Here is a 26,495-nt window from a genome sequence, read left to right as displayed (position 1 = left end):
AAATGTATTCACATATTCTAAATGATTATTTAATCCAATGTAAATGAAATAGTTCCCATCTTTCCCCTCTTATTTTGGTTCAGTTTGCGTTATTTCTGAACATACAGTTTCTGTGGGCACGTGGGAGAGCAATAAATCAAGCCTAGTAAAACAATACCATGTAGGCAAAACAATTTTAAAGAATAAGTCCCAGTAATAAAAGTCAAGAAACAGCTGATGAAAACAGATGTATCCTTTGTTTTGAATGAACCTCAAATTCTGTAACATGGCAAAAATTAAGGACCATTGGACTCAGTTCAACTGCATGCATTTGGCACAGAGTGCTAAAGTAAACCCCACCCTTGTTAAAAAAAAAAGGTATAATTTTTGTATTTATAAACCAATTATAGCTTTTATTTAAACATGGGACTTAGTATGTCTTCCTCAAAAAGACATTTAAAATAGAAATCAGAGAATGTGAAAGACAGCTTACCTTTATGTCTTGCTTTTTGAGATAATAATGCAGCCAAATAAATTAATGGTTTTAGTATGATTGATTTTTTTAAAGGGCAGAAAACTGGACATGATCTGCTATCAAATAAATTTTTCCAATTTGCAGTTATTTTTCTTAAAACAGAATTCAGTGTGCCCACATTTATATTTGAAAACTCAAATCGCTCTACATTTGTCCTGAGGGTTTATTTCCCAGCATCTTTTCTTTGCAATGACCCCCAAATACAGATGTTAAAGCTTGCAGAAGTCCTTCTAATTTGAGCTTCTAACAGTATTATTTTGAGGTTGATAAAAGATTTAGAGGGTCTATAGTTTGGATTTACTTTCTAAAAACATGGGGGCTTGGGAACTTAGCCTCTTAAAGGTAAATCTTTTGTGTGGGCTCAAGGGACCCAGAATGAATTATACTGAGCCAGGATTTCTTCTTCCACCACACCATGGTCCCCTCATGCAAATGGCCTTTCATTGATTAGCCTGAACAATGGTTCCACTATTTCTTTCGCTTCAATTAAGCAAACATTTTTGAAAGACCACTGGGGCCTTTAGCACTGAAACATTTCTAGAGACCTCAAGAAGTGGCCCATCTTTAATTACACAATATCTGTTTAGCAAATGGAGGGTAATCACAAAATGATAGAAAAAGTAACCACAGACCTTCTGGCCCAATCATGGAAACATTTTGAAGAAAGATGCTTATTATGGGCCCAGAAAGAAAAAAGAAAAGGCAAGGCAAGGCAAGGCAAGGCAAGGAAAAGAGAAATAGTGTTTGAGCACTTTGCCAGGAAAAAAAAATGCTTTTTGCTCATTAGAAAAGGAAAAGTATGGTAAGATTTAACTCAGTTGAACTACACATCAGCTACAATTGAACTTTCCATAATTTACTCATTACATTACATAATTTACTCATTATATAATTACATACAAGATGCCTATCTTTCTTTGCACCTACTTATTTTCATAAAAAATAGCCAGGAAGTTTTATTCATAGTAGCTGAGATTTAACTCCTGAGATACAGGTTAGACAGAAAATATCTGGGTAGTATTTCATTACTTACAGCAGAGAATAAAATGGAAAAATTCATTTTGCCACAGGGGAAACTTTGCCTGAGATTAGCTAGGAGAGTTTGAGGTAGTTTTTCTGGTACCCTGCTCCCCATTCTCGCAATGCTTCCCTTTTCAGTTATTGGAATTTGCCTTGGGTTAATGATGTTTGGTCTCATAGCAACTACATTTCCATTGTGAACTGCCTTAACTGCTTGCTGAGATAAACATATTTAACTTAATTTATTGAAACTTAACTGGCATAAACAAGCAAGTAAATAAAAATATGCAAACACATTGCAACGAATAGGATGGGGTTTTGAAGTTATATCTGACCATGGTGTGCTCAAAAATTTGAAACGCACTAGCCTGAAGACAACTATTAACTCTCAAATTGTTTTCCACTTATTTGTGAGTTGACTTTTAGTAACAGTGACAAAAGAGTACAACAGCCTTTTAGGGTTTTTAGATGGGGTTGTATTGAGATCCTGAATGGGCTCATAGTTTGTCTTGACCCATTCGGGCGGCTATAACAAAACACTACATACTGGGTGGCTTATAAACCGCAAACATTTATTTCTCACAGTTCTGTAGGTTAGGACATCCAAGATCATAGTGCTGGTAGAGGTGGTGTTTGGTTCCATGGAGGAAGGGGACAAGGGAGCTCTCTCGGGCCTCTTTTGTAGGGGAACTAATTCCATTCATGAGGTCTCCATCCTCATGGCCTAATCACCTCCCAAAGGCTCCACTTCCTAATACCATCACCTTGGGGATTAGGTTTCCACATATGACTTGGTGAGGGGTGAGGGGGGCACATTCAGAGCATAGCATGGGTTAATTTTGCCATTTCTTAACAGAAGAACAGAAGAGTCACCTAACTATGTCTGCTGTGTCTATTTTATCTACTGTATGGGATACTAAAATCCATGCATCTTGCCTTCAAGGTCATTCTCACTTTCTAAAGTGAAGGAAGCTAGAATATTTCCTTTGGAAAATCTTTGTAACTTGTGCTATTTCCTTTCATCACCCTCTTTTCCTGCTAGTTGAATCTGTACCTACCAGGCAGAAAGGAGAGAGCAAATTTGTAACCAAATAGTGCTTCAGGAATGTGGAGCTGTCATAGAGAAGGTGGGCTCTGGGAAGTGTTTTGAAAGAAGAAGGGGGCTTTTGAATGAGCTAGAATCATCACATCATCACGAAGAACGCCATCTGCATCTGAAGGAAGTTTGCCCTCCAAAGCAGATGTCAATATAAGAAATAGCAGGAGAAAATGGAGAAACCAGTATCAGCTTAGCATAATTCTGGCCTTTCTAAAATCAACCATACTTAGTAAATAAAGATTTCAATGACATGAAATAGTTAGGAAAGTTTGTCTTTCACTTTTCTGAGTAAACTTCCAGATATTTGAAACTCTGTGGGACCTACACAGCATTGAAGGTTGATCATTTCCGTTCACTTGTATTCTGGGAGAATTTATTTTCCAGTCATCTCAAGTTTATAAGTCTTAAATAGCAACAACTATGTCTTTATCTACTTTAGATTTATTTATTACTTACCAAGAAATAAACTGATGTCAAGACACCCTTTTCAGTGTAATTTCTCATGTGTTACCTTCACATATTCATGTAGATAAGAAGGATCATTCTGGTTAATGCTAAGAACTATAACATGAACATTTCAGTGTGACAGTCTACTGCTGATCAGTCAGCTGTCAGATGTAATTTTCTTAGAGGCTTTAACTCAGATGATATGAACCAGTACCAAGTTCTTAACTGCTACTTACTACAAAATAAACCAGGCTTAAATTTTTTTTGATAAGTAAATCTCTAGGGGATTCTATGGGCGCTAAATCCTGCAAGGCCTGGGTCCTTGAGACCAGTGCCTCTTACATATTCAGGTACATGCAGAATACCTGGGGATCTTGTTAAGCTGTAGATTCTGATTCCCAGGTGATACTCAATGCTCCTAGTCTGGTGACCACACTTTGGCCACCACACGGGAAGCAGACTGACAGGTTCTGAAAAACAGTAGCCACCAGCCATGCCTGGAACCTAATGTCTATATATTTCCTGGCCCTCCTTAAACACAACGTGCCATGTCATCAGCTGCCATTCACTAGTACAAGACACTGATGCTTCCTCAAGTTCCAGTTTAAATGAATGAAAAGCAAATGCAACCAGAAGAAAATCAGATGTTAAACTCGACATCACAGATACATACTCTCAAGTGTTCAGAGCAGAGGAGAGCACAATGGCCTGGGGAGGTATGTAAAGGCCTTCTCCTTGGCTTGGGATCTCTGAGATGACTGAAGGGCCAATCAACTACTTGGAAACTGCGGGAGACCAGCAGGGGAGTAGAAGAGAAGTAGTTCAGAAAGGGTACCTAGGAATTCTGGGGAAGGCAGATCTCATTTGAGGCACATACCTCAACCCCTACCATTGGTTGAGGGCTGTTGATTCCTCACACATCTATCCTGTCAGACATATTATCCCAGTGGCTTGTGAAGGTGAGGAAAGCCATAGGCAAAGAAATGCAGATGCTGGTAGTTAAAGTAGCCAGTTTAAACTGAAGTGATTCAATCTGTGGGGGATACAGGAGGGGTGAGGACTACTGGCCGCCTTCTTAAAAGAGCGGCAGGAGCACTGGGTGTTGTATGGAAACCAATTTGACAATAAATTTCATTAAAAAAAAAAAGGCAGCAGGATTTGAGCTAGAATTAGCCACTGCTTCATCCTCTCAATCTCCCCGCTGCCAAGGCTCAGTTGTCCTGGTGAATCCAGGATTCAATCACTTCTGGTCATGGAGTGGGCGCTTTCCACTTCCCTGGGGCAAATATGCTCACCAACTTCCTCACAGATATCGTTGTAAAAAAGTCAAAAGGTCCATCTCGGAAGAAAGGAGGTCGGATCTGTGGGGACCAGGGTGATCATTCTTGGGGTTCAGTCCTAAGGGGAGACTGGTCAGGCAGAGGTACCTTCTAGGTGCCGCTACCGCATCATAAGGTTTGTCAAGCTGCCTGGCTCACAGAGGAACTGAGGGATCTTTGTGGATTTGGTCAGTTGGCCTAAATTACAGTTGATAATTACAAGACATTGTTGAAAATTGTTGCAACATGTAACTTTTGTAACCATTATTTACTACTCTATGTTTGCAACTATTTGTGGGGACTGTTTGTCCTTTTACCAGGCTCTTTAGTTTCTTGGGAACTCTGAGGTACACGGTATTCATTTACTAGTCCACAATAGGAAGGAAAACAAAATACTGTTCCAAGGTCATCTGGGCACCAGTGATGAATAACTTTGGAGAGAGAAGGTAGAAGACAGGAACTATCTGCTAATCAATGAGGAGTTTTCATAATCTAACCCCAGTCTACGGACCAGTCTCATCCTTCCCCCTCTCTTTGACTATTCATTCAATGCTCCAGGCACTTGAAGTTCTCCAAGGTTTCCAAAAGACTCCTGGTCTTTTCCCAGCTGCTTGCTGTTACACATGCCATGTCCTCCCATAGACAGCTACCTCTTCCTCCCATGATATGACCCTACCATTTGACAAACCAAGCTTCGATAATAACACTCTCCCAAACTCGCTCATGCAGGGAGGGTTAGTAGTAGTAACACACACCAAGTTAAATTCAAATAATCTGTACATCTCCCTTGGCCCACGTCCGCTGAGAGCTCCTGTAGGGCAGGGACCACATTTTTCTTTTCTCTGTGTCACCATCATCAGCACTGGGGCTTGCACCCAGAAAGAATCAGCAGCTCAACCCAAATCATGAAGGGAGGGAGGGTGTAGAATATCAGCACCATTATTTGAAAGCTTATTTTATATATACTCAAAGGTTTTTTGTTTGTTTTCCTTACACTCTGGTAGAGGTTTATTATTGATATTATTTACAATTAGCATGTAACCTTTTCACAATATAAAAAACAATAAAGCTATTTGCATTTTAACGGGTGGCGGGGGGGGGGGGGGGGGGGGGGGGAGGCTTCCCCAGTTGATGACAGTTCTGTGGGATTAAGCAGCAGCTGGCTGGCACCAACCAAGGCTTAAGAAAATGAGTCCCCGAAGTCGCTGAGCCTACCAAATTTTTAACTAAATTCTCTATCTTTGGGGAAAGTGTAGTTTTAAGTCGCAGTTTCCTCCTCTCATAGAATGGCCCCAGATCCTTCAGTCTTGATTTGCAAGTTAAAGGAGCAAATCATCCATCCAGCTCCTTTTTCCCAGGATGTTTTTCCACAGTCAGGATGAGGACAGTAATGTGGCTGTCAGTTGTCTTTGTCATTCTTTTCCTTTTCCTCCTGAAAGTGTTTTTGTAGAAGGCCTGCCGGATGTCACAGAAATGCGACCTGGGCAAGATGTGTGTCGCTTCTTTACTTGAAAAGTATCCATGACTCTGAGCCCAGAGAGGATGTAATAAACACACCCAGGTGCTTGGCCAGCGGATTCCAGCCAGTTAGAAAAACAAGGCAGAAGACACAGGATTTAACACCCACCATGGCAGCGGCTGGACTGGGAGGGCATGCCATTTGATTCTTCACAGGTGCAGAGTGTTGGTCTCTAGCTAAGGAAAACAACCGGGCATAGCATCCTTCCGTGTGCCAAACCACTTACAAAGAGCATTTTAAAGCATGCTGTCTCTGTTTCCACTACACAGGTCTGCTGCCTCATGGGTCTGGCATTGGGAATAAAACATAGCTATGGAGCGTGTGCTTCTCTGTACTAGTGTGTGCCTTCAAATGAGACTGGGTCCCAATGAGGATTCAACTATTCAACTAAATTTGTTTCAGTTTGTTTACTTGAGCCTTAAGTAAATAGAACACATGAATCCGATTTTGCTTCTCAAAAAAAAAAAAAATCTAAGCCATTCCTAATGGAGTCTCTTTTCCATGTTGAACCATGTTAGGAAAGAGCTATAATAACTGCAGTCCCCAACCCAGTGGGCCGAGGCCACCTGCATGGCTGACAGTCTAATGAGTCAAGAAAATGATGGAAAAAATAAAATATTTTAGCACTGAAGTTCTATTTCAGTTCTCCATAGACAAAAAAGTCAGTCTGGCCTGGGTTTAATTTAAACCACTTCATATTTAGTTAATAAGAGCTTTTTTAAAAAAAAAGCTGCAAAATTATTTTAGCTGTTTTTATAGGTGAGGAGCTGAGGACAACCCACCCTTTATGGAAAGCCATGCACTTCCAGTGCCCCCAAGAATACAAGGAAGGCCTATTTTAAGTTATAAAATTTTTACAAAATGTGGTTTTATTATTGTTTTTGTTACTCTTATTCCCCTCAGGAATAATTGTCTGCAAAATAAATATAAAGCAGATATGCATTCCACTCAGAAAAAAAAATCAACATATACCAGTTATTCTCTAAAAATGAAAAAAAGCTATAGTCAATTCTGCTTTGCATCTGTAATGACACGTGCCCTTATCTATGGTAGCTCATTCCATTCTGACCTATCCTTGTTTTGACTTGTCCCATGCATACCCATCCAGTCAGCCTCTTTCTTTGGAGAAGCAGGGAAGAGGCAAGCCACTTCCCTGGTGGCTGTCTTCCCTAATTTCAGTCTGTTAGGCTTAAGCTTCAGTCTATATCCAAATAAGTGCAATGAGAAAGGTTTGGGCAACACAGAGGAAGTAATAAATTAATTAAATTGCTCATACTTATTTACTGTTTACCATTAGCCAGACACTGTTCCACATGTTATAATTCATCAAATCCTCATGACAAGCCAATGTGGTGAATAATATTGCTATTTCCATTTTACACATGAGGAAACTGAGTCCAGAGAGGTGATACAACTTTCTGCTAGTTGAAACATATCAAGCACTTACTCTACTCCAGACACTGTGCTAAAGGCTTTATATGAATTATCTGGGTGTATGTTTGTGGATGGTCTCTCTTTTTTTTTTTTTTTTAATTTTAACGTTTATTTATGTTTGAGACAGAGAGAGACAGAGCATGAACAGGGGAGGGGCAGAGAGAGAGGGAGACACAGAATCTGAAACAGGCTCCAGGCTCCGAGCGGTCAGCACAGAGCCCGACGCGGGGCTCGAACTCATGGACCGTGAGATCATGACCTGAGCCGAAGTCGGACGCCTAACCGACGGAGCCACCCAGGCGCCCCTGGATGGTCTCTTTTTAATTTTGTTTTAATTTCAGTGTAATTAACAGAGAGTATTAGTTTCAGGTGTGCAATATAGTGATTCAACAATTCTATATATTACTCAGTGCTCATCATGATGAGTGTCCTTTTAATCCCCAATGTGGTTATGTGTTAGCAGCAATGCTTCACACTGATTCTGTCATTTCATCTTTACAATAACACTGTGAGTAAACTACAGTTATTTCCCCCATTTTATAGATAGGGAGATGGATATAAAGAGTACAAAAAAATAAAATAAAGATCTCTGTAAGTAAAAAAATATATACATTAAAAAAGTTCAGAAACAGATCCAATAAAACTATCTAGGGAGATATACTATAATCACAGTTTCAAAGTTTTTGAAATTCAAAGTTTTTAGAAGAAAACGCTATTGCTTTAAATATGGATATAACCTAAAGCTTTATGTAGAAAGGAAAAAAAAAACTAGTGAAATTGTGAGAAATTATTCCTCTAACAGTTACATGTTTTGAGATTTGTAATGCTCAATATCTAATAAATGCATGTTGGGGTATATGTTGTGCTTTACATATTTTTAAGATTCAATGATACCAGCTATAGAAATTTCTGAAATAAATTGCAAAAGTAAAGGTATCTTTAATTTTTGAAATGTGATTAGGTTACAGGGAATTAAGAAATACTTTAGTTTAGTGAGTATACATGAACTAACATGGAGAGAAAATAAACAACCTCGCCCCAAATTTCTCATCTTAAGAGGGTTCATTGGATTGTTTGTTTATTTATTTTTAGACAGAAAAGTTTTTATATTTTTAATTTTATTTTTAAATCTTAATTCCAGTAATGTGCAGTGTTATATTAGTTTCAGGTGTACAATATAGTGATTCAACAATTCCATATATTAGTGCTCATCAAGATAGCTTCACTTCACTTATTTCACCCATCCCCCACCTGCCTCCCCTCTGGTAACCATCAGTTTGCTCTCTCTAGTTAAGAGTCTCTTTCTTGGTTTGTCTCCTTTTTCCTTTGTTCATTGGTTTGTTTCTTAAATCTGACATATAAGTGAAATCATATGGTATTTTTTTTTCTCTGACTAATTTCACTTAGTATGACACTCTCTAGATAGCAAGATTTCCTTTGTTTTTATGGCTGAGTAATAGTCACAGCAATATATATACACACACACACACACACACACACACACACACACACACACACACACACCACTTCTTCTCTATCCACTCATCTAGGGATGGACACTTCCATAATTTGGCTATTGTAAATAGCGCTGCAATAAACACAGGGCTGCACATATCTTTTTGAATCTATGTTTTCATATTCTTTGGGTAAATACCAAGTAGTAGAATTACTGGATCATATGGTAGGTCTATTTTTAATTTTTTCAGGAACCTCCAAACTGTTTTCCACAGTGGCAGCACCAGTTTGCATTTCCACCCATAGTACTTAAGGATTTTTTTCCTCCGTATCGTTGCCAACACTTGTTGTTTCTTTGGTTATTGATTTTAGTCATTCTGACATGTGTGAGGTAATATCTCACTGTGGTTTTGATTTGCATTTCCCCGATAATGAGTTCATGTGTCTGTTGGTCATCAGGCTGTTTTCTTTGGAGAAATGTCTGTCCATGTTTTCTGGCATTTTAAAATTGGGTTGTTTACGTTTTTGGTGTTGACTTGTATAAGTTGTTTACATATTTTGTATACTAGCCTTTTATCAAATACGTCATTTGCAAATATCTTCTCCCATTTCATAGGTTGCCTTTTAGTTTTCTTTTAATGTTTGTTTGTTTGTTTGTTTATTTATTTATTTATTTTATTTTTGAGAGAGAGAGAGACAGACAGACAGACAGACAGAGAGTGTATGTGCACCTGAGTAGGGGAGGAGCAGAGAGAGAATTTCAGTCTCCACACTGTCAGTGCAGAGCCCAATGCAGGGCTTGATTCCACAAACTGTTGCGATCATGACCTGAGCCAAAATCAAGAGTCAGACACCTAACTGAGCTACCCCGGTGCCCCACCTTTTACTTTTGGTCATGTTTTCCTTTGCTGAAAAGAAGCTTTTTATTTTGATGTCGTCCCAATAGTTTATTTTTGCTTTTGTTTCCCTTGCCTCAGGAGACATCTGTGGAAAAATATTGCTACTGCCAATGTCAAAGAAATTACTGCCTGTGCTCTCTTCTAGGATTTTTATGATTTCAGTTCTCACATTTAGGTCCTTAATACATTTTAAATTTATTTTTCTGTATTATGTGAGAAAGTGGTCCAGCTACATTCTTTTGCATGTAGCTGTCCAGTTTTCCCAACATCATTTGTTGAAGGGACCGTCTCTTTCTCATCGACTGTTCTTGCCTCCTTTGCCAAAGATTAACTGACCATATAAATGTAGGTTTCTATCTGGGTTCTGTATTCTGTTCTATTGGTTTTTGTATCCATTTTTGTGCCAGTACCATACTGTTTTGATTACAACATCTTTGTACTATATCTTGAAATCTGGGATTGTGATACCTCCAGTTTTGTTCTTCTTTTTCAAGATTGCTTTGGTTATTCGGGGTCTCCTGTGGTTCCATACCAATTTTAGGATTATTTGTTCTAGTTCTGTGGAAAATGCTATTGGTATTTTCATAGGGATGGCATTAAATCTGTAGATTGCTTTGGGTAGCATGGTCTTTTTAACAATATTTGCTCTTCCAATCCATTAGTATGGAACAGCGTTGGTGGTATAGTGGTGAGCATAGCTGCCTTCCATTAGTATGGAACATCTTTCCATTTGTTTGTCTTGTCTTCATTTTCTTTAATCAGTGTTTCATATTTTTCAGAGAACACGTCTTTCACCCCCTTGGTTAAGTTTATTCCTAGGTATTTTATTATTTTTCATGCAACTGTAAATGGGATTGTTTCCATAGTTTCTCTTTCTACTGCTTCATTATTAATATATAGAAATGCACCAGATTTATGCACATTGACTTTATATCCTATGACTTTATTGAATTCATTTATTAGTTTCTAGTAGTTTTTTTGCTGGAGTCATTATAGTTTCTTTATGCATAGTATCATGTAATGTGCAAAAGAAAAAGGTTTACTTCTTTTTTTAGCAAAGTGGATGTCTTTGATTTCTTTTTCTTGTCGATTGCTGTGGTTAGGACTTCCAGTACTTTGTTGAATAAAGATGGTGACCATGGACCATCCCTGTCTTGTTCCTTATCTTAGGGGAAAAGCTCTCAGTGTTTTACCATTGAGTATGACATTTGCTATGGGTTTTTCATATATGGTCTTTATTATAGTGAGGTATGCTCCCTCTAAACCTATTTTGTTGAGGCGCACCTGGGTGGTTCAGTCGGTTAAGCTTCCCACTTTGGCTCCGGTCATGATCTTACAGTTCGTGAGTTTCAGACCCACGTCAGGCTCTATGCTGACAGCTCAGAGCCTGGAGCCTGCTTCAGATTCTGTGTCTCCCTCTCTCTCTCTACCCCTCCCCCTCTCATGCTCTGTCTCTCTCTCTTCCTCTCTCAAAAATAAACATAAAAAAATTAAAATATTAAACCTACTTTGTTGAGAGTTTTTATCATAAATGGTTGTTGTCCTTTGTCAAATGTTTTTTCTACATCCATTGAAATGGTCATATAGTTTTTATTCTTCTCTTGATGATGTATCACTTTAACTGAGTTGTGAACATTGAACTGCCATTGCATCCCAGAAATAAATCCCACTTGATGTTGGTACATAATTTTTTAAATGTATCTTTGGATTCAGTTTGCCTTATGTTGTTGAGGAATTTTGCATCTTTATTCATCAGAGATATTGGCCTATTTTTTCTTTTTTTGAGTGTCTTTATCTGGTTTTGGCATCAGGGTAATGCTGGCCTCATAGAATGAATTTGGAAGCTTTTGTTACTCTTCTATTGTTTTTGTTCATTTTTGTTTTTTTTTGTTTTTGTTTTTGTTTTGCAATAGTTTGGAATAGAAGAATACGTATCAACTCTTCTTTAAATGTTTGCTGGCATTCATCTTTGGAGTCATCTGATCATGGACTTTTGTTTTTTGGGACTGTTTTGCTTACTGATTCAATTTCATTGCTGATAATCAGTTCACATTTTCTAATTCTTTCCAATTCAGTGTTGGGAGGCTATATGCTTCTAGGAATTTATCCATTTCTTCTAGGATGCCCATTTTTTGGCATATAATTTTTCATAACATTCTCTTACAATCCTCTTTATTTCTTTGGTGTCAGTTATTTCTCCTCTTTCACTTCTGATTTTATTTATTTGAGACTTCTCTTTTCTGTTTTGATGAATCTAGCTAAAAGTTTATCAATTTTTTTATTTAAAAAATTTTTTTAATGTTTATTTATTATTGAGAGACAGAGAGACATAGAGCATGAGCAGGGGAGGGGTAGAGAGAGGGGGAGACATAGAATCTGAAGTAGGCTCCAGGCTCTGAGCTGTCAGCACAAAGCCTGACGCGGGGCTCGAACTCACAAACTGTGAGATTGTGACCTGAGCTGAAGTCAGTCGCTTAACCAACTGAGCCACCCAGGTGCCCCAATTTTTTTATCTTTAAAAAAAAAACAGCTCCTGGTTTCATTGATCTGTTCTTTTGGTTTTTTTTTTAGTTTCTGTTTCATTTACTTCTGTTCTAATCTTTATTATTTCCTTCCTTCTAACGGCTTTGGGTTTTGTTTGTTGTTCTTTTTTTTTTTTTTAATTTTTTTTCAACGTTTATTTATTTTTGGGACAGAGAGAGACAAAGCACGAACGGGGGAGGGGCAGAGAGAGAGGGAGACACAGAATCGGAAACAGGCTCCAGGCTCTGAGCCATCAGCCCAGAGCCTGACACGGGGCTCGAACTCCCGGACGGCGAGATCGTGACCTGGCTGAAGTTGGACGCTTAACCGACTGCGCCACCCAGGCGCCCCTGTTTGTTGTTCTTTTGTTTGTTGTCCTTAGGTGTAAGCTTAGGTTATTCATTTGAGATCTTTTTTTCTTGCTTCTTCAAGTAGCCTTGTATTGCTATAAACTTCCCTCCTAGAACGGCTTCTGCTATATCCCAAAGATCTTGGACTGTTATATTTTCATTTTTTTATTTGTTTCCATGTATTTAGTTGGTTTGTTTGTCTTTGTTTGTTTTTTGCCTCCATGTTTTTTTTTTTTTTAATTTCCTCTTTGATTTCTTGGTTGACCAACTCATTGTTTAGGAGCATGTTATTTAACCTCCACATGTTTGTATCCTTTATTGATTTTTTTCTTGTGTTTTATAATGTGTGGTCAGAAAAGATGGATGGTATGACTTCAATCTTTGTGAATTTGTTGAGACTTGTTTTGTGGCCTAATATATGGTCTATTCTGGAGAATGTTCCCTGTGCACTTGAAAAGAATGTGTACTCTGTTTTAAGATGGAATGTTCTGAATATATCTGTTATATCCATCTGGTCCAATGTGTCCTTCAAAACCACTGTTTTGGTTTTTTTTGTTGTTGTTGTTTTTCTGTTTGGATGTTCTGTCCATTGATGTTTGGGGGGCTAAAGTCCCCTATTATTATTGTATTACTATTAATGACATCTTTAACCTTTGTTATTAACACTTTGTGTATTTGAATGCTTCCATATTGAGTGCAGAAATTTTAACAGTTGTTATATCTTCTTGTTGGATTGTTCCCTTTATTTTTGATTTTATTTTTTTATTTGAGAGAGAGAGAGAGAGAGAGAGAGAGAGCGAGCACGCCCACAGGGGAGATGGGCAGAGGAAGAGGCAGAGAAACTTAAGCAGGCTCCACACTCAGTGCAGAGCCTGGCATGGGGCTTGATCCCATGATCTTGAGATCATGACCTGAGCTGAAATCAAGAGTTGGATACTCAACCAACTGAGTCACCCAGGCACCCAGATTGTTCCCTATATGATTATGTGGTGGCCTTCTTTGTCTCTTGTTACAGTGTTTGTTTTAAAGTCTGCTTTGTTTGATAATATGTATTGCTACTCTGGGTTTCTTTTCACTTCCATTTGCATGATTAATAGTTGTTTTTTCTCCTCACTTTCAATCTGCAAGTGTCTTTAGGTCTGAACTTAGTATTGTAGGCAGCATATGGATAGGTCTTGCTTTTTGTATCCATTCTGTCACCCTATGTCTTTTTATTGGTGCAGTTAGTCAATTTACATTCAAAGTCATTATTGATAGGTATGTGCCTATTGCCATGTTAGTGGTTTTACAGTTGTTTTTGTAGTTCTCTGTTCCTTTCTTCTGTTGTTCTCTTCTTTCATGGTTTGCCGGCCTTTAGCCATATGGTTGGATTTCTTTTTCTTTATTATTTGCATATCTATTACTGGTATTTGATTTGTGGATATCATTAGGTTTGTATATAATATTTTATGTAGATAACAGTCTATATAAAGTTGATGGTCACATAAGTTTGAACTCATCTTTACTCCTCTTCCCCTACATTTTAGATATATGGTATCATAATTTACATCCTTTTATTTTGTGAGTCACTTGACTAATTTCTATAGATATAATTAATTTTACTGATTTTATCTTTCCTAATTTTCTTCCTCCTACTTATTTCTTTCCTTTCTACTCAAAGAGTCCCCTTTAACATTTCTTGTTAGGCTGGTTTAGTGGTCTTGAATACCTTTAGCTTTTTTCTTTTCTTACTGTTTTTCTTTCTTTTTTTTTCTTTTTTTTGTTCTTTCTTTTTTTTTTCCCCTTGGTCTATAAAACTGTTTATCTCTTCTTCTATTTTGAATTATAGACTTGCTAGATAGAATATTATTGTTGCAGATTTTTTTTCCTTTCAGCACTTTGAATATATTATGCCACTCCCTTCTAGCCTTCAAAATTTCTGCTGAAAAATCAGCTGATAGCCTTATATGGTTTCCCTTGATTGTAACTGTTTTCTTTTGCTACTTTACAAATTCTTTCTTTATCACTACTTTTTTTGCCATTTTAATTACTATGTGTCTTTGTGTGGACCTTTCTGGGTTGACTTTGTTGGGGCATTCTTTGCATCCTAGATCTGGATTTCTTCTTTTTTTTTTAATTTTATTTTCTTAGATTTGCATCCAAATTAGTTAGCATATACTGCAACAGTGGTTTCAGGAGTAGATTTCTTAATGCCCCTTACCCATTTAGCCCATCCCCCCTCCCACAACACCTTCAGTAACCCTCAGTTTGTTCTCCATATTTAAGAGTCTCTTATGTTTTGTCCCCCTCCCTGTTTTTGTATTATTTTTGTTTCCCTTCCCTTATGTTCATCTGTTTTGTCTCTTAAAGTCCTCATATGAGTGAAGTCATATGATTTTTGTATTTCTCTGACTAATTTCACTTAACATCATACCTTCCAGTTCCATCCATGTAGTTGCAAATGGCAAGATTTCATTCTTTCTGATTGCTGAGTAATACTCCTCTCTCTCTCTCTCTATATATATATATATGTGTGTGTGTGTGTGTGTGTGTGTGTGTGTGTGTATATATATATATATATATATATATATATATATATATATATATACACCACCATCTTCTTTATCCATTCATCCATTGATGGACATTTGGGCTCTTTCCATACTTTGGCTATTGTTGATAGTGTTGCTATAAACATGGGGGTGCATATGTCCCTTTGAAACAGCATACCTGTATCCCTTGGATAAATGCCTAGTAGTGCAATTGCTGGGTCGTAGGGTATTTCTATTTTTAGTTTTTTGAGGAACCTCCATACTGTTTTCCAGAGTGGCTGCACCAGCTTGATTCCCAATAACAATGCAAAAGAGATCCTCTTTCTCTGCATACTCGCCAACATCTGTTGTTGCCTGAGTTGTTAATGTTAGTTGTTCTGACAGGTGTAAGGTGGTATCTCATGGTGGTTTTGATTTGTATTTCCCTGATGATGAGTGATGTGGAGCATTTTTTCATGTGTCAGTTGGCCATCTGGATGTCTTCTTTGGAGAAGTGTCTATTCATGTCTTTTGCTCATTTCTTCACTGGATTATTTGTTTCTTGGGTGTTGAGTTTGAGAAGTTCTTTATAGATTTTGGATACTAATCCTTTATCTGATATGTCATTTGCAAATATCTTCTCCCATTCTGTCAGTTGCCTTTTAGTTTTGCTGATTGTTTCCTTCGCTGTGCAGAAGCTTTTTATTTTGATGAGGTCCCAATAGTTCATTTTTGCTTTTGTTTCCCTTGCCTCCGGAGATATGTTGAGTAAGAAGTTGCTTCGGGCAAGATCAAAGAGGTTTTTGGCTACTTTCTCCTCGAGGATTTTGATGGCTTCCTGTCTTACATTGAGGTCTTTCATCCATTTTGAGTTTATTTTTGTGTCTGGTGTAACAAAGTGGTCCAGGTTCATTCTTCTGCATGTTGCTGTCCAGTTTTACCAACTTGCTGAAGAGACTGTCTTTATTCCATTGAGTATTCTTTCCTGCTTTGTCAAAGATTAGTTGGCCATACGTTTATGGGTCCATTTCTGGGTTCTCTATTCTGTTCCATTGATCTGAGTGTTCTTGTGTAGAAAAAAAAAAGGAAATCATTTGAAAATTTAAAAAATGAATACACTGAAGTAGACTAAAATGAAATGATTGAAGTAAAATAGAATTTGAAAACATTTACACAAAAGTAAAAAAATATAGAAAAAAATTAAAGAAAAATATTTTTAATAAAAATTGAAAATAAAAATGAACTTTTCCTCTTTCTTTATATAAGAAAAGAAATGAAATGAAAAAGAGAGAGAAAAGGGGCGCCTGGGTGGCGCAGTCGGTTAAGCGTCCAACTTCAGCCAGGTCACGATCTCGCGGTCGGTGAGTTCGAGCCCCGCGTCAGGCTCTGGGCTGATGGCTCAGAGCCTGGAGCCTGTTTCCGATTCTGTGTCTCCCTCTCTCTCTGCCCCTCCCCTGTTCATGCTCTGTCTCTCTCTGTCCCAAAAATAAATAAACGTTGAAAAAAAAAATTAAAAAAAAAAAAAAAGAAAAAGAGAGAGAAAGAAAGAAAGAAAGAAGAAAGAAAGAAAGAAAGAAAGAAAGAAAGAAAGAAAGAAAGAAAGAAAGAAAGAAAAAGAAAATTGAATAGTTGGACTGGCTAACAGATTGAAATATGACTGGAATTACTTCCTTTTCCTCTAGGAGTCAAACTATGAAGTGCTTTATAACTCATCAACTAATCAGGCAGTGAGACTTGTGTTCTTGAAGAGCGAGGTTGGCCCAGTTGGGCAGGGCTTATTGAAACAGCTCTGTTCTCCACTAGATGGCGCTGGTAGCCTACTGGGGTGGATTGTTGTGGCGCTTGTAGGTGCGTATGCACATACCTTGGAGTGGAGAAAATTGCCCCACCCAGCTACCAAGTCTCTAGTATCGGAACTCTGTTCTTCCCAATCAGCAATCATGCACCCGTCCTTCGTCTTTGGCTTCTGTCCACTCCCTGCTTCCATACTGTCCATGACCAAGGCCCAGGCAGCACCTCCCTCCCGAGTTTTGTCTCAGATGCAGCTGCCTTCCCTGGCCCCCCACTTGTGAGGGACTGTGTCTTTGACCCAATCCACCCCTGTGTGGAGGGTCTCACTGAGCAATGGCCAAATGCTGGCCACACCCAGGAAAGTTCATGTTACTGTGCTGTTGTTGATGCCCAGAGACTGTGTCCAGGTGCCAGCCTGCCCCAGGAAAACTTTGAGAGATAGTGTAGCAGCAGCGTTTCAGGGATTATGGAAAATCACAACACACATCTGGCACCAGGCTTCACCTCCAATGACCTTGTTCCAGCACCAGTGAATGTGGCCATTTTCTGGGGTCTCCTGGGCCCAGGTGGCCTCACAGCCTCTACCAAGTGTCCTTCCAGCAGTGGAACCACTTCTCCCCGTGTGGCCTGAGAACCTCTGCTCTGCTCCTGGGGATTCGCCCTTCCCACCAGAGCACTACCAGGTATGGAGCTGCGGAGTTTCAGACTGCGCTCCTCCTTTCTCCTTTCTCCCTTTTTAGTTAAGGCTGAGGCTGTTTCCAATTTTCCACTTCCTTGCTTCTTTGGGAGAGAGGTGCTTTCCCATATTCTCCACCCCCTCCCCTGTCTCCATCCTCTCTCTCCATGCAAAAGTGGCTCCCTGCCCTCCATGGCTTCTCTCTCCCCCAGTTTACCTCTCTGTGCCATGTACCTGCTGAGTTCTGTGGTTCAGGTTGTGCAGATTGTTGTGTTAATCCTCAAATCAGTTTTCTAGGTGTGCAGGATGGTTTAGTGTTGGTCTGGCTGCATTTCATGGACGCCAGACATACAAAAAACTTCCATGCTTTTCAGCCATCTTGGCTCCCCCCCACCTCTCAGATCTGGATTTCTATTTCCTTGCCCAGAACAGGATTTTTTCAGCTATATTTCTTCAAATAGAATTTCTGCCCCCTTTTCTTTCTCTTCTCCTTCTGGGATTCCTATAATACAAATGTTATTACACTTCATTGTTTTGCTGAGGTCCTAAGTCTTCTTTTCATTTTTTTTTTTTACTATATTTTTTTCTTTCCTGTTCAGACTGATTGCTTTCCATCATTCTGTCCTCCAGGTCACTGACCCATTCTTCTGCTTCCTCCAATCTCCTATTTATTCCATCTAATTTATTTTTAATTTCAGCTACTGAGTTCTTCATTTCTGATTGGTTCTTTATGTGTTTTCTCTCTTTGTTGAGGGTCTGAGATCCTCTACTCTCTTCTCAAGTTCAGTGAGTATCACAGCCAGTGAGTATCTTTAAATTCTCTATCAAATTCTCCACTTTGTTTAGATCTATTGCTGTGCTTTTTTTTTTCCTGTTCTTTCATTTGGTACATATTTTTCTATCTTTTCATTTGTCTAACTCTCTGTGTCTGTGTCTGTGTCTTCACATTAGGAAAGTCAGCTATATCTCCTGTTCTTGAAAGTAGTGGCTGCATGAAAAAGTGGTCCTCTAGCTTCCTGCAGCACACTGTCCCCTGTTCATCAGAACCTATTGCTTCAGGAGTGTTTCCCATGTATGTGTGCCCTTCTGTTGTGTCTGTGCCACTTTTGCCTTTAGCCCAGTGATCTGCAATGACTCTCTTTGCCTATTGTGGGCAGGGTTTGGTTCCTGTATTGTTAGTGAACAAGGCTGAGGCTGCCTTGGGCTTGACTTAAGTCAGACTAGGAGTTTGCCAGAGATGTGGTAGCACCAAACTGTTGGGTGCTTTGGGGATGGATTCTTGAGAACTGCTTTGTTTCCTAAGGTCTCCACTGCAGACTTCTCACTGAAGAAAGACAAAAGGATCTGTGCACTTTTTGCCAATGTGAGGACATGTCTAATATAGTGATATTTCTTATTTGTGCATCTGCTTCAACTGAGCATCCCACACAGGTGGATTAAATCCTGGCATGATGGAAACCATCTGTGTCCTTTTCTTGACAGTGACAAGGAAGAGGCAACTCAGGGGCAACAATGCATCAGTTGCCCCAGAAGCAGGTTTTTCTGGCTTGTGTTTCTTCCATTTTATTCTCTGTTCAGTAGATGTGCTTTGTGCGTCAGCACAAACCTGAAAATGGCTCAGGAGACACTGTATTGCCTCACATGTTGACAAAAGCACTATCAAGCTATTAAACATGGTTTCATTTAAATTTGGGTGGAAAAAAATTCCTGAGGTAATTTGGGAGATAGTGAGTATAAGGATCTATCGGACTTTAGTTTTTGGTTTATATATACAACTTTCCTCTGTGAGGTGCAATGCAGATGAAAAAACCGTGATGTTGCTATCAAGCTGCTGAAAACAGTGTGCCCACCCAGATGGGCCCTGGTTTGAAAGACAGGGCACATCCGGCTTGGATCCCCTGTAGCCAGGCCTGGCAGTTCTCACACGTGGCTTCATTCAAATACAGAAGGTGAGGCATAAGTGGATTAATAACTCATGTGACTAATTCCAGGCTAGCTCTACTCCAAGGTTATGCCTCACCTGATGATTGCATACCCTCAGGAGACTCCCCTTTTCTTCTTAAGGATCTAACAAGGCAGGGATGAAACAGTAGGCTCCAGTCAGTCATAGATTGTGCATTCCAAAAGTTGGAGCAAGATTCTCAAAGTTGGATTGGCTCTTCTGCATTTCCAAAATCTTTTAAATCCTATCAGTGTAATCACCTGATGCTGAAACCCCTGAATACATCCAAAAATTCTACTTTTGTGCAAAGAGAAAAATTTTTAAATGGAGTCAATTTTTAGACAAAACCAGGACAGGATGAGAGAGAGGATCCTAGGGCCTGAGGTCAATAGGGTACTGTGGCTGTCTTATCATTAACACCCTAAACATTTCTATATCTTATATATTCTCATGCATCTTTATCTAACCAGAGACCAAGTTCTCCACACAGAAAATGATGGGTTTTTTTTCCAGGGCAAAGTTCCTGCTACTTCCTCTTTATTGCAATTCCCTCCTCCATAGGTGTCCAGGACCCTAACTTCTGCCCTCGGGCCCACCTGGCAATGTCCTTCGGTAACTTCATGTTTCTTTTTAGAAGGAGGCTGGACAGAAATACATATATATCTTCCCTGCTGGTTTTGGTATTTGGGAATATGGCTCTATGAGAGTTTTAGAAAGTTGAACAGATTCACTCAAATTAATCAGTTAATAGCTGCTTAGACTACTACACTTAGTCTTGGGACATCTGAGCTTTAGTATTCTTTAAAACTAAAAGAAAGACTTTCTAATGGTGATATTTTCAGTGTTAGAAACAAGTAAGAAGGGTATTATTTCTCAGTAAAGGAGGCTGACTGACACTTATATAGGTAATTTGGTCAGGCTGATCTTAAAGGAAATGGAATAATGAAATCAAGAATATCAGAGCAGAAAGGAGGTATACCTGTGCAAGGATGTTATTTTTGAGGAGAGAAAACAGACCCAGAGAAACAAAATGACTTGACAAACTGCACCAGAGACATTCCATGACCTCCATCATTATTTCTGCCCTTGATTCTCTCTTGATATGTAACTACTTGAATCCAGACTACATGTTCTAGCCTCCCTTGCAGCTAGGTATGGTCATATGTAGTTTTGTTCTATGGTAGCAATGGGATATGAATAGGAGGTTGTGTTTGACTATGTGGAAGAGTCCTTCTTTTTTTTCCCCTTCCTGCTGACTGAAATACTGACTTGATGGGTGGAGACGAGTAGCCACCTTGGACCATGACATGGAAGTCATGTGTTTTCTATTGTGTTCAAGGAAGGCAATGCAATAAAGTAGAAGGAACCTGGGTCTCTGAAACATGTATTTCTAGGCTGACTGCTTTCTAGACTTCTTTATGTATAAGAGAAATAGATAACTGTATTTGTTTAAGTCACTATTATTTTGAACTTTGGTGTTACTCTCAACCATACCTAATCTAAACTGTATCAGTATCAGCTGTATCAGTAGTCTGGAAAAGTCTTAATTGATTCACATGGCTTGATGGAGGAAGGCATAAAGAGTGATGGACAAGACCTGATTTTAAGTCTAAGATAGAATATGCTTTAAATACTTGACATCATGAAATCTCAAATACTGATCCACTAACAGCTGCATAAGAATTACCTGTCAGAGGATCCCACAAATCCAGATTCCTAGGTTCCTTTCCTAGAGATTCTGATTTAGTAGATTTTCTATGACGCCCAAGAACTTATATTATTAAAGAAACTCCCCATGTAATCCTGATATCCAGGTACATTTGGAAAGTATTTGATCTAGAATTTTATTTGTTGAGAAGGTGAGTCAGAACCACGAGAAAAAAAATTTTCTCCCCCAAACATAGATGTCTTCATGGACATATGAGAATGAGAGATGGGGGAGGGGCAAATATTTCGATGCTCTGAATTGTGAAATAAGTGATTCCACTGGCCGTTTGCATCCCATCTTCTCACTGCACCCACCTAGGGTCATGCAAAAGTCACACTAACAGGCTACTCTCTGTCAGGTTAGCCTTAGTTCAGGTAAACCTACAGTGACATAATTGTATGTGGTTTGTGTTTTTTGTTATTGTTTTAACAGGTAACATTTTCTGTGGGAAGTTTAATCACTTCTAGTGTGCATTACTACATATTAATGAATCATAAATGTATCTGTGATGAAAATAACTACCATTAAGGTGCAGGAAGAGTTAACTTTTTTAAGATTCCAGGGTCTCACACATCACAGGTTGAAGTTTTTGTTGCATATAAAAATCTGCAAGGTCAGCAGATTCCATCAAACAGCTGTCAGCTGAAGTTGTCCTAAAAGCACTTGGGCACTCTAGTGGGTTTTCCTGGCAGCCAAGGTGACAGGCACGGGAAAGTGTTACCAGAAGGCAGATGGTGGCAGGCGTGAGACATTCCCAGCAGCAGTGGATAGAGAGGGATTATACTAAGCAGCATGTCCACACCAAAGTAATCCTTTTACAAGATCCCCCCATCATGTTGACGGTTACAGGCTGCTTGGCAGCTCAGCTCTCCCACCTTCGTCTGGGAAGCTAGAGGACAAAGGCCCTCCACCAGAAGGAAGCCTCTCCTTCACTAGGCCCTCTGCAAATCTCAGCAGAAATAAAATAAAACAGAACCACAGATCCATTCTAAGACAAACTTTGAAAAGAGTGCCAAGGATAGCAAAGATCTAATTCCAGCGGGGTCACCAACTAACCCAGTCTCGGTCTGGGTAAGTCATTCAACTTTTCTTGCCTTTAATTTTCTCTTGTGTAGAATCAAGAGGTTGAACTTGATGGACTATGGATTCCCTTTTAAGAGTTGTACGATTTTTATAACTGTATTATATGTAAGTGGGTGAAAATAAAAGCTTCCCTCTATCAATTATATATTTACTTTTATTTTAAAAAGATAATAGTCCTAAAGCCCAATATAAAATCATCAGACAGACATGCATGCGTGCACACCCTTCAGAACCTGAATTTCTGGAAATCGTTTCTCGGTCACCTAATCCCCACAAACTGATGGCATCCTGTTGTTCCTGCCAAAAGATTCTATTATGCAAATATTTAGGCTAGGCCTTTTAAACAACCATGAACATTTATTTCACTCTTCCAAGTAACATCATCCGGAGGGCTCAAAATACACCAACGAATGCAGGCACTTATTGACAGTATGGCTATGGGATCTTTTAATCAGTAGTGTTTGAGGCCTAACCCTATGCTTACTGATGGTTTCCTCAGTTAAGCAGAACTACAACCAGAAATGAGTTGAAATTCTTTTACTGGTTATTGTTATTACAAAGTGGTCTTAATCTGTCATAGTGCTTCCTCCATTCTAATCCTTTCCCTTCCGCAGGTGACACTCCAGCAATGAGATCCTTACTTCCTGAACCTTCCACCTAGCTCTGCTATAATGTGTCCTTGATCCAAAGGCCACTGTCCATGCAAAAGTTTTGAAAGAAAAATGGAAGCTCTCAGAAGTTCCAGGACCCATTTGCAGCTCACAGAGCCCCCAGTGGATTAAGTGCCAATGGAATTTAGAGAGAAAAAAAAGTCAAACTTACTTCATCCACATGCCCCACAGCTCCATAGATTCTCGCCATTTGTCCGATGAGGTAGGGGAATCTCTCACCAATCTCTTTCAGCATTGGAAGAAAACTGTTCAAAGCCACAGGTTCATAGCCTGCTATCTCTATGAGGATGTTTAGGATGACATCATTATGGGTTGAGTCTTTCAAATGCCTGATTAGGAAAGGAATACACTTCTGAACCACCTATGAAAAGAAAAGAGAGAGGAAGAGAAGAGAAACAAAGAGGAAAATTAATTAAATCAGGACTAATTTAATATTTTTTGATTTTATGAAATCTGAAGTCAACACATTCTGGGATTATTGCCCTCATTGGAACTCAAGCAAATACAAGTCTGAAATTTAGAATTTACAATAAAATTTCAGAAGCTTCAGTTTGTTTCCCTTTTTCATTTCATCTGTGCTCTGCTATTGAAGAGTAATAACATTACATTATAAAATGTTTAGAAGCTGCTATTCATAAGTCAAGTTTTGATATGTTATATCCTCACCAGAATATTAAATTTCCTCCAATCCACCATAAAAGTGCAACTTAAAGGGCAATATAAATATGCAAAAGATACTTGATGACTTCAATGAAAGCCTTCAAATTGGAGAAGTATGGTTTGGAAATATTTAATAATAAAAATAAGAAAGCAGGAAACAGCCTTTAAATTTTCTTCAATATTCCATTTTGATCACAAAAAAGTACTAAGATAAAAAATATTTCTAAAGTAAAATAATTTCTACCATATTCCTGACACCCTAATATGGCTTTCTTGATTTTGAATCCTTGTATTAATATAAAGATGCAATAATTCATATTGAAGAAAACGTGACTTTTTGTGGAATAAAGTCACTATGTTAATACATAGACACATTGCACACTGACAACTTAATGAATTGTTTTGTCTGCTAAAATAAAACAATTAGAAAGGACAACCCGTGGAAACTGAACAGTAAAAATAAAAACAATTTGCCCATCTATACTTCTATGCTGATTTGTTTAGTTTGTTGTTGGTTTGCTTTTTTGGTTGGTTACTTTTTTGGTAAGGTGGACTTGAAATGTAGCTTCCAGTATTAAAACAGAATCTGATACTCAGCTCAACCTGCTAAATTTATAATCCACCCTTTGCCAAAACCCTGCTTCTCTCACTTCCCTCTCTAGCTTCAAGTGTCTCTTTTCCCCATGAATGGCACCATTATCTACCTGGCTACTCAAGTCAGAAGTCTGGGAATCATTCTTGACTGTTCTTTTTCCCTTATCATTAGCCTCCTCCAAACAACCACCAAGTCCTACTGATTCCACCTCCCAAGTATGCCACAGATCTGTCCACTTCCATTAATTTCCATTCATTTCTCCATTCACTTATTTACAAATATTTATTGAGTCCTTCCTATTTGCAAGGTAGTATTGTAGTTGCTAAAGCTGCTAATAAGTCTAGCAGATTCCTGCCATAGTGGAATAATTCACTGCCTAGTAAATGAGACATTTCATGAAACGAGTAATTTTAATAGAAATGCATAATTATAAATTTTAATAAATGCCATATAGCAAAATACAAGGTGCTGTGACAGACTATCCTGGGGCCCTAGGTTAAGCTGGCATCAGGGAAGTACTCTCCCAGCAGGCACATCTAAGCTGAGACCACTGATCCAATTATCCTGAACTTGGGTTATTCCAACAGCTTTCTAACTCTTCTCTCTGCCATCAGTCTTGTCTATCCAATTCCTTCTCTACCTTGTGGCCTCAATAGCAACCCTTCCTCTGCTTAAAATAGTTCACTGATTTGCCATCGATCTCAAGATAGAGGCTTAACATACCTTTTCCAAACTGATGCCTATCCATTTTTCTAGATGTATCCCCCCATCCAGATCCCATCAGATACCATACTTCAACCCTGTTGATTTTTCCAAAATGTTTTCTTGACCTGCTAAGATTTCTCTTGCATCTAGGGTTGTACTCACGTGATTCACTCTGCCTGTAATTCTTATTGCCCCTTTTTTTCTGGATACTCCTTCTCATTTGTGAGGCTTTGGATTAGCTGTTGTTCCCTTTAAAAGCCTTCCTCCACTCCCTTCTCTTTCCTCCTCAATCCAGTGCCCTGGCTGAAGCCCCTATCACACCCTACATGGCTCCCAGCAAACCCTTCTCATGCCTTCTTCATATTGCTAGTCTAGATGTTTGTTTTGCAAGCTGGATTAAAAACTCTATAAGAGTTTGTACCCCATTGTATAGCCAAAGCCTAGCACAGAGCCTGGCCAGAAACTGAGTCAATAAATATTTGAGGAACAAACCAAACGAAGAAAAATCTAAATGGTTTTACAGGCTAGCATTTGAATAACCTCCACACCCCACTCCATAGTGTTGAATAGTTGTACATAATGTTTTAATGGATATATTGTCACATGTCATATACAACATAACAGGGACATGAAAGCAGACATTTTGAGAGGACTAAAATTATCCTACATATAAATTTAAACTGGATATTCATATCCAGTACTTATGGAGGAAGGGCCAGGGCTAGTTTCTGGTATACAGCATACATGATTGAACAGGTCTACAAATGTTGCCTATGCATTTGGGAATGGTTGTATGTCCTTCCGGAGAAACCAAGAGAGATCCCTGGCACATAAGGTAGAAGTGTCAGCCAGCTGCTCTAGGTCAGGGCAGCATATTTAACCTGAGTCTTTTAGTAATGGAAAATGCTTACACATTTCCTGCCCCATTCTATAAAATTCTATTTCCTAGTCCTTACCCTTCATGTCCTATTTCTGGAACACGAAGGTCTCTGTGACATGTGCTTCCAGTCATGCCAATTTTATTTAAACTCCAGCCATACATCCCAAGCCATACAAGAGTATACTATATGTACTGTACCATAAAGAAAAGGAAAAAGAAAAAGGAAAAGAAAAAGAAAAAGGAAAAGAAAAAGAAAGAAAGGAAGAAAGAAAGAAGAAAAGGAAAAGGAAAAGGAAAAGAAAGGAAAAGAAAAGAAAAGAAAAGAAAAGAAAAGAAAAGAAAAGAAAAGAAAAAAGAAAAGAAAAAAGAAAAGAAAAGAAAAGAAAAGAAAAGAAAAGAAAAAAAGAAAGAAAAAAGAAAGCTGGCTCGAGACAAATATATATGCTTAGGCACAGTTGAATCCATTGAAGCAAAGAGTAGAGAAGACTTGAATAGTGTAAATAAAGTAATTTTACTGATTAAACAAAAATTTATTATTTTGTGGTTTCCTGATAACCCAAAAGCTTGTCATGATGGTGACAGAAAAGACAGATATTTCTTGAAGTTTATCACACACATGAAAGGAAAGCGGTGCTTTGGGCTTTAGACAGATTATTCTTAGATAAGAAGGAATTTTATTTTCTAAATACAGGCAT

General features: G+C 38.6%; 1 protein-coding gene and 1 long non-coding RNA gene across 14 annotated transcripts in view; one reads left to right on the top strand and one right to left on the bottom strand.

The window, feature by feature from the left end:
• Positions 1-26,495, bottom strand: part of VEPH1 (ventricular zone expressed PH domain containing 1) — a 254,352-nt gene that overhangs the window by 153,548 nt on the left and 74,309 nt on the right. For all 13 annotated transcript variants that reach the window (XM_019810515.3, XM_045037395.1, XM_019810519.3 and 10 more), the window contains one exon: positions 23,112-23,321. In XM_019810515.3, the coding sequence (XP_019666074.1) occupies positions 23,112-23,321 (210 nt within the window). The remainder of the gene's footprint in view (positions 1-23,111; positions 23,322-26,495) is intronic.
• On the top strand, positions 22,015-24,103 carry LOC109491417. The gene is made up of 2 exons (XR_002144740.3): positions 22,015-22,277; positions 22,904-24,103. It is a non-coding gene; the product is annotated as an uncharacterized LOC109491417 (long non-coding RNA).

The sequence above is a fragment of the Felis catus genome, chromosome C2 (genome assembly GCF_018350175.1).
Source record: "Felis catus isolate Fca126 chromosome C2, F.catus_Fca126_mat1.0, whole genome shotgun sequence".
NCBI classification, from domain to species: domain Eukaryota; kingdom Metazoa; phylum Chordata; class Mammalia; order Carnivora; family Felidae; genus Felis; species Felis catus.
Note: the sequence above shows the minus strand (reverse complement) of the source record. Positions and strands in the feature narration are given on the sequence as shown.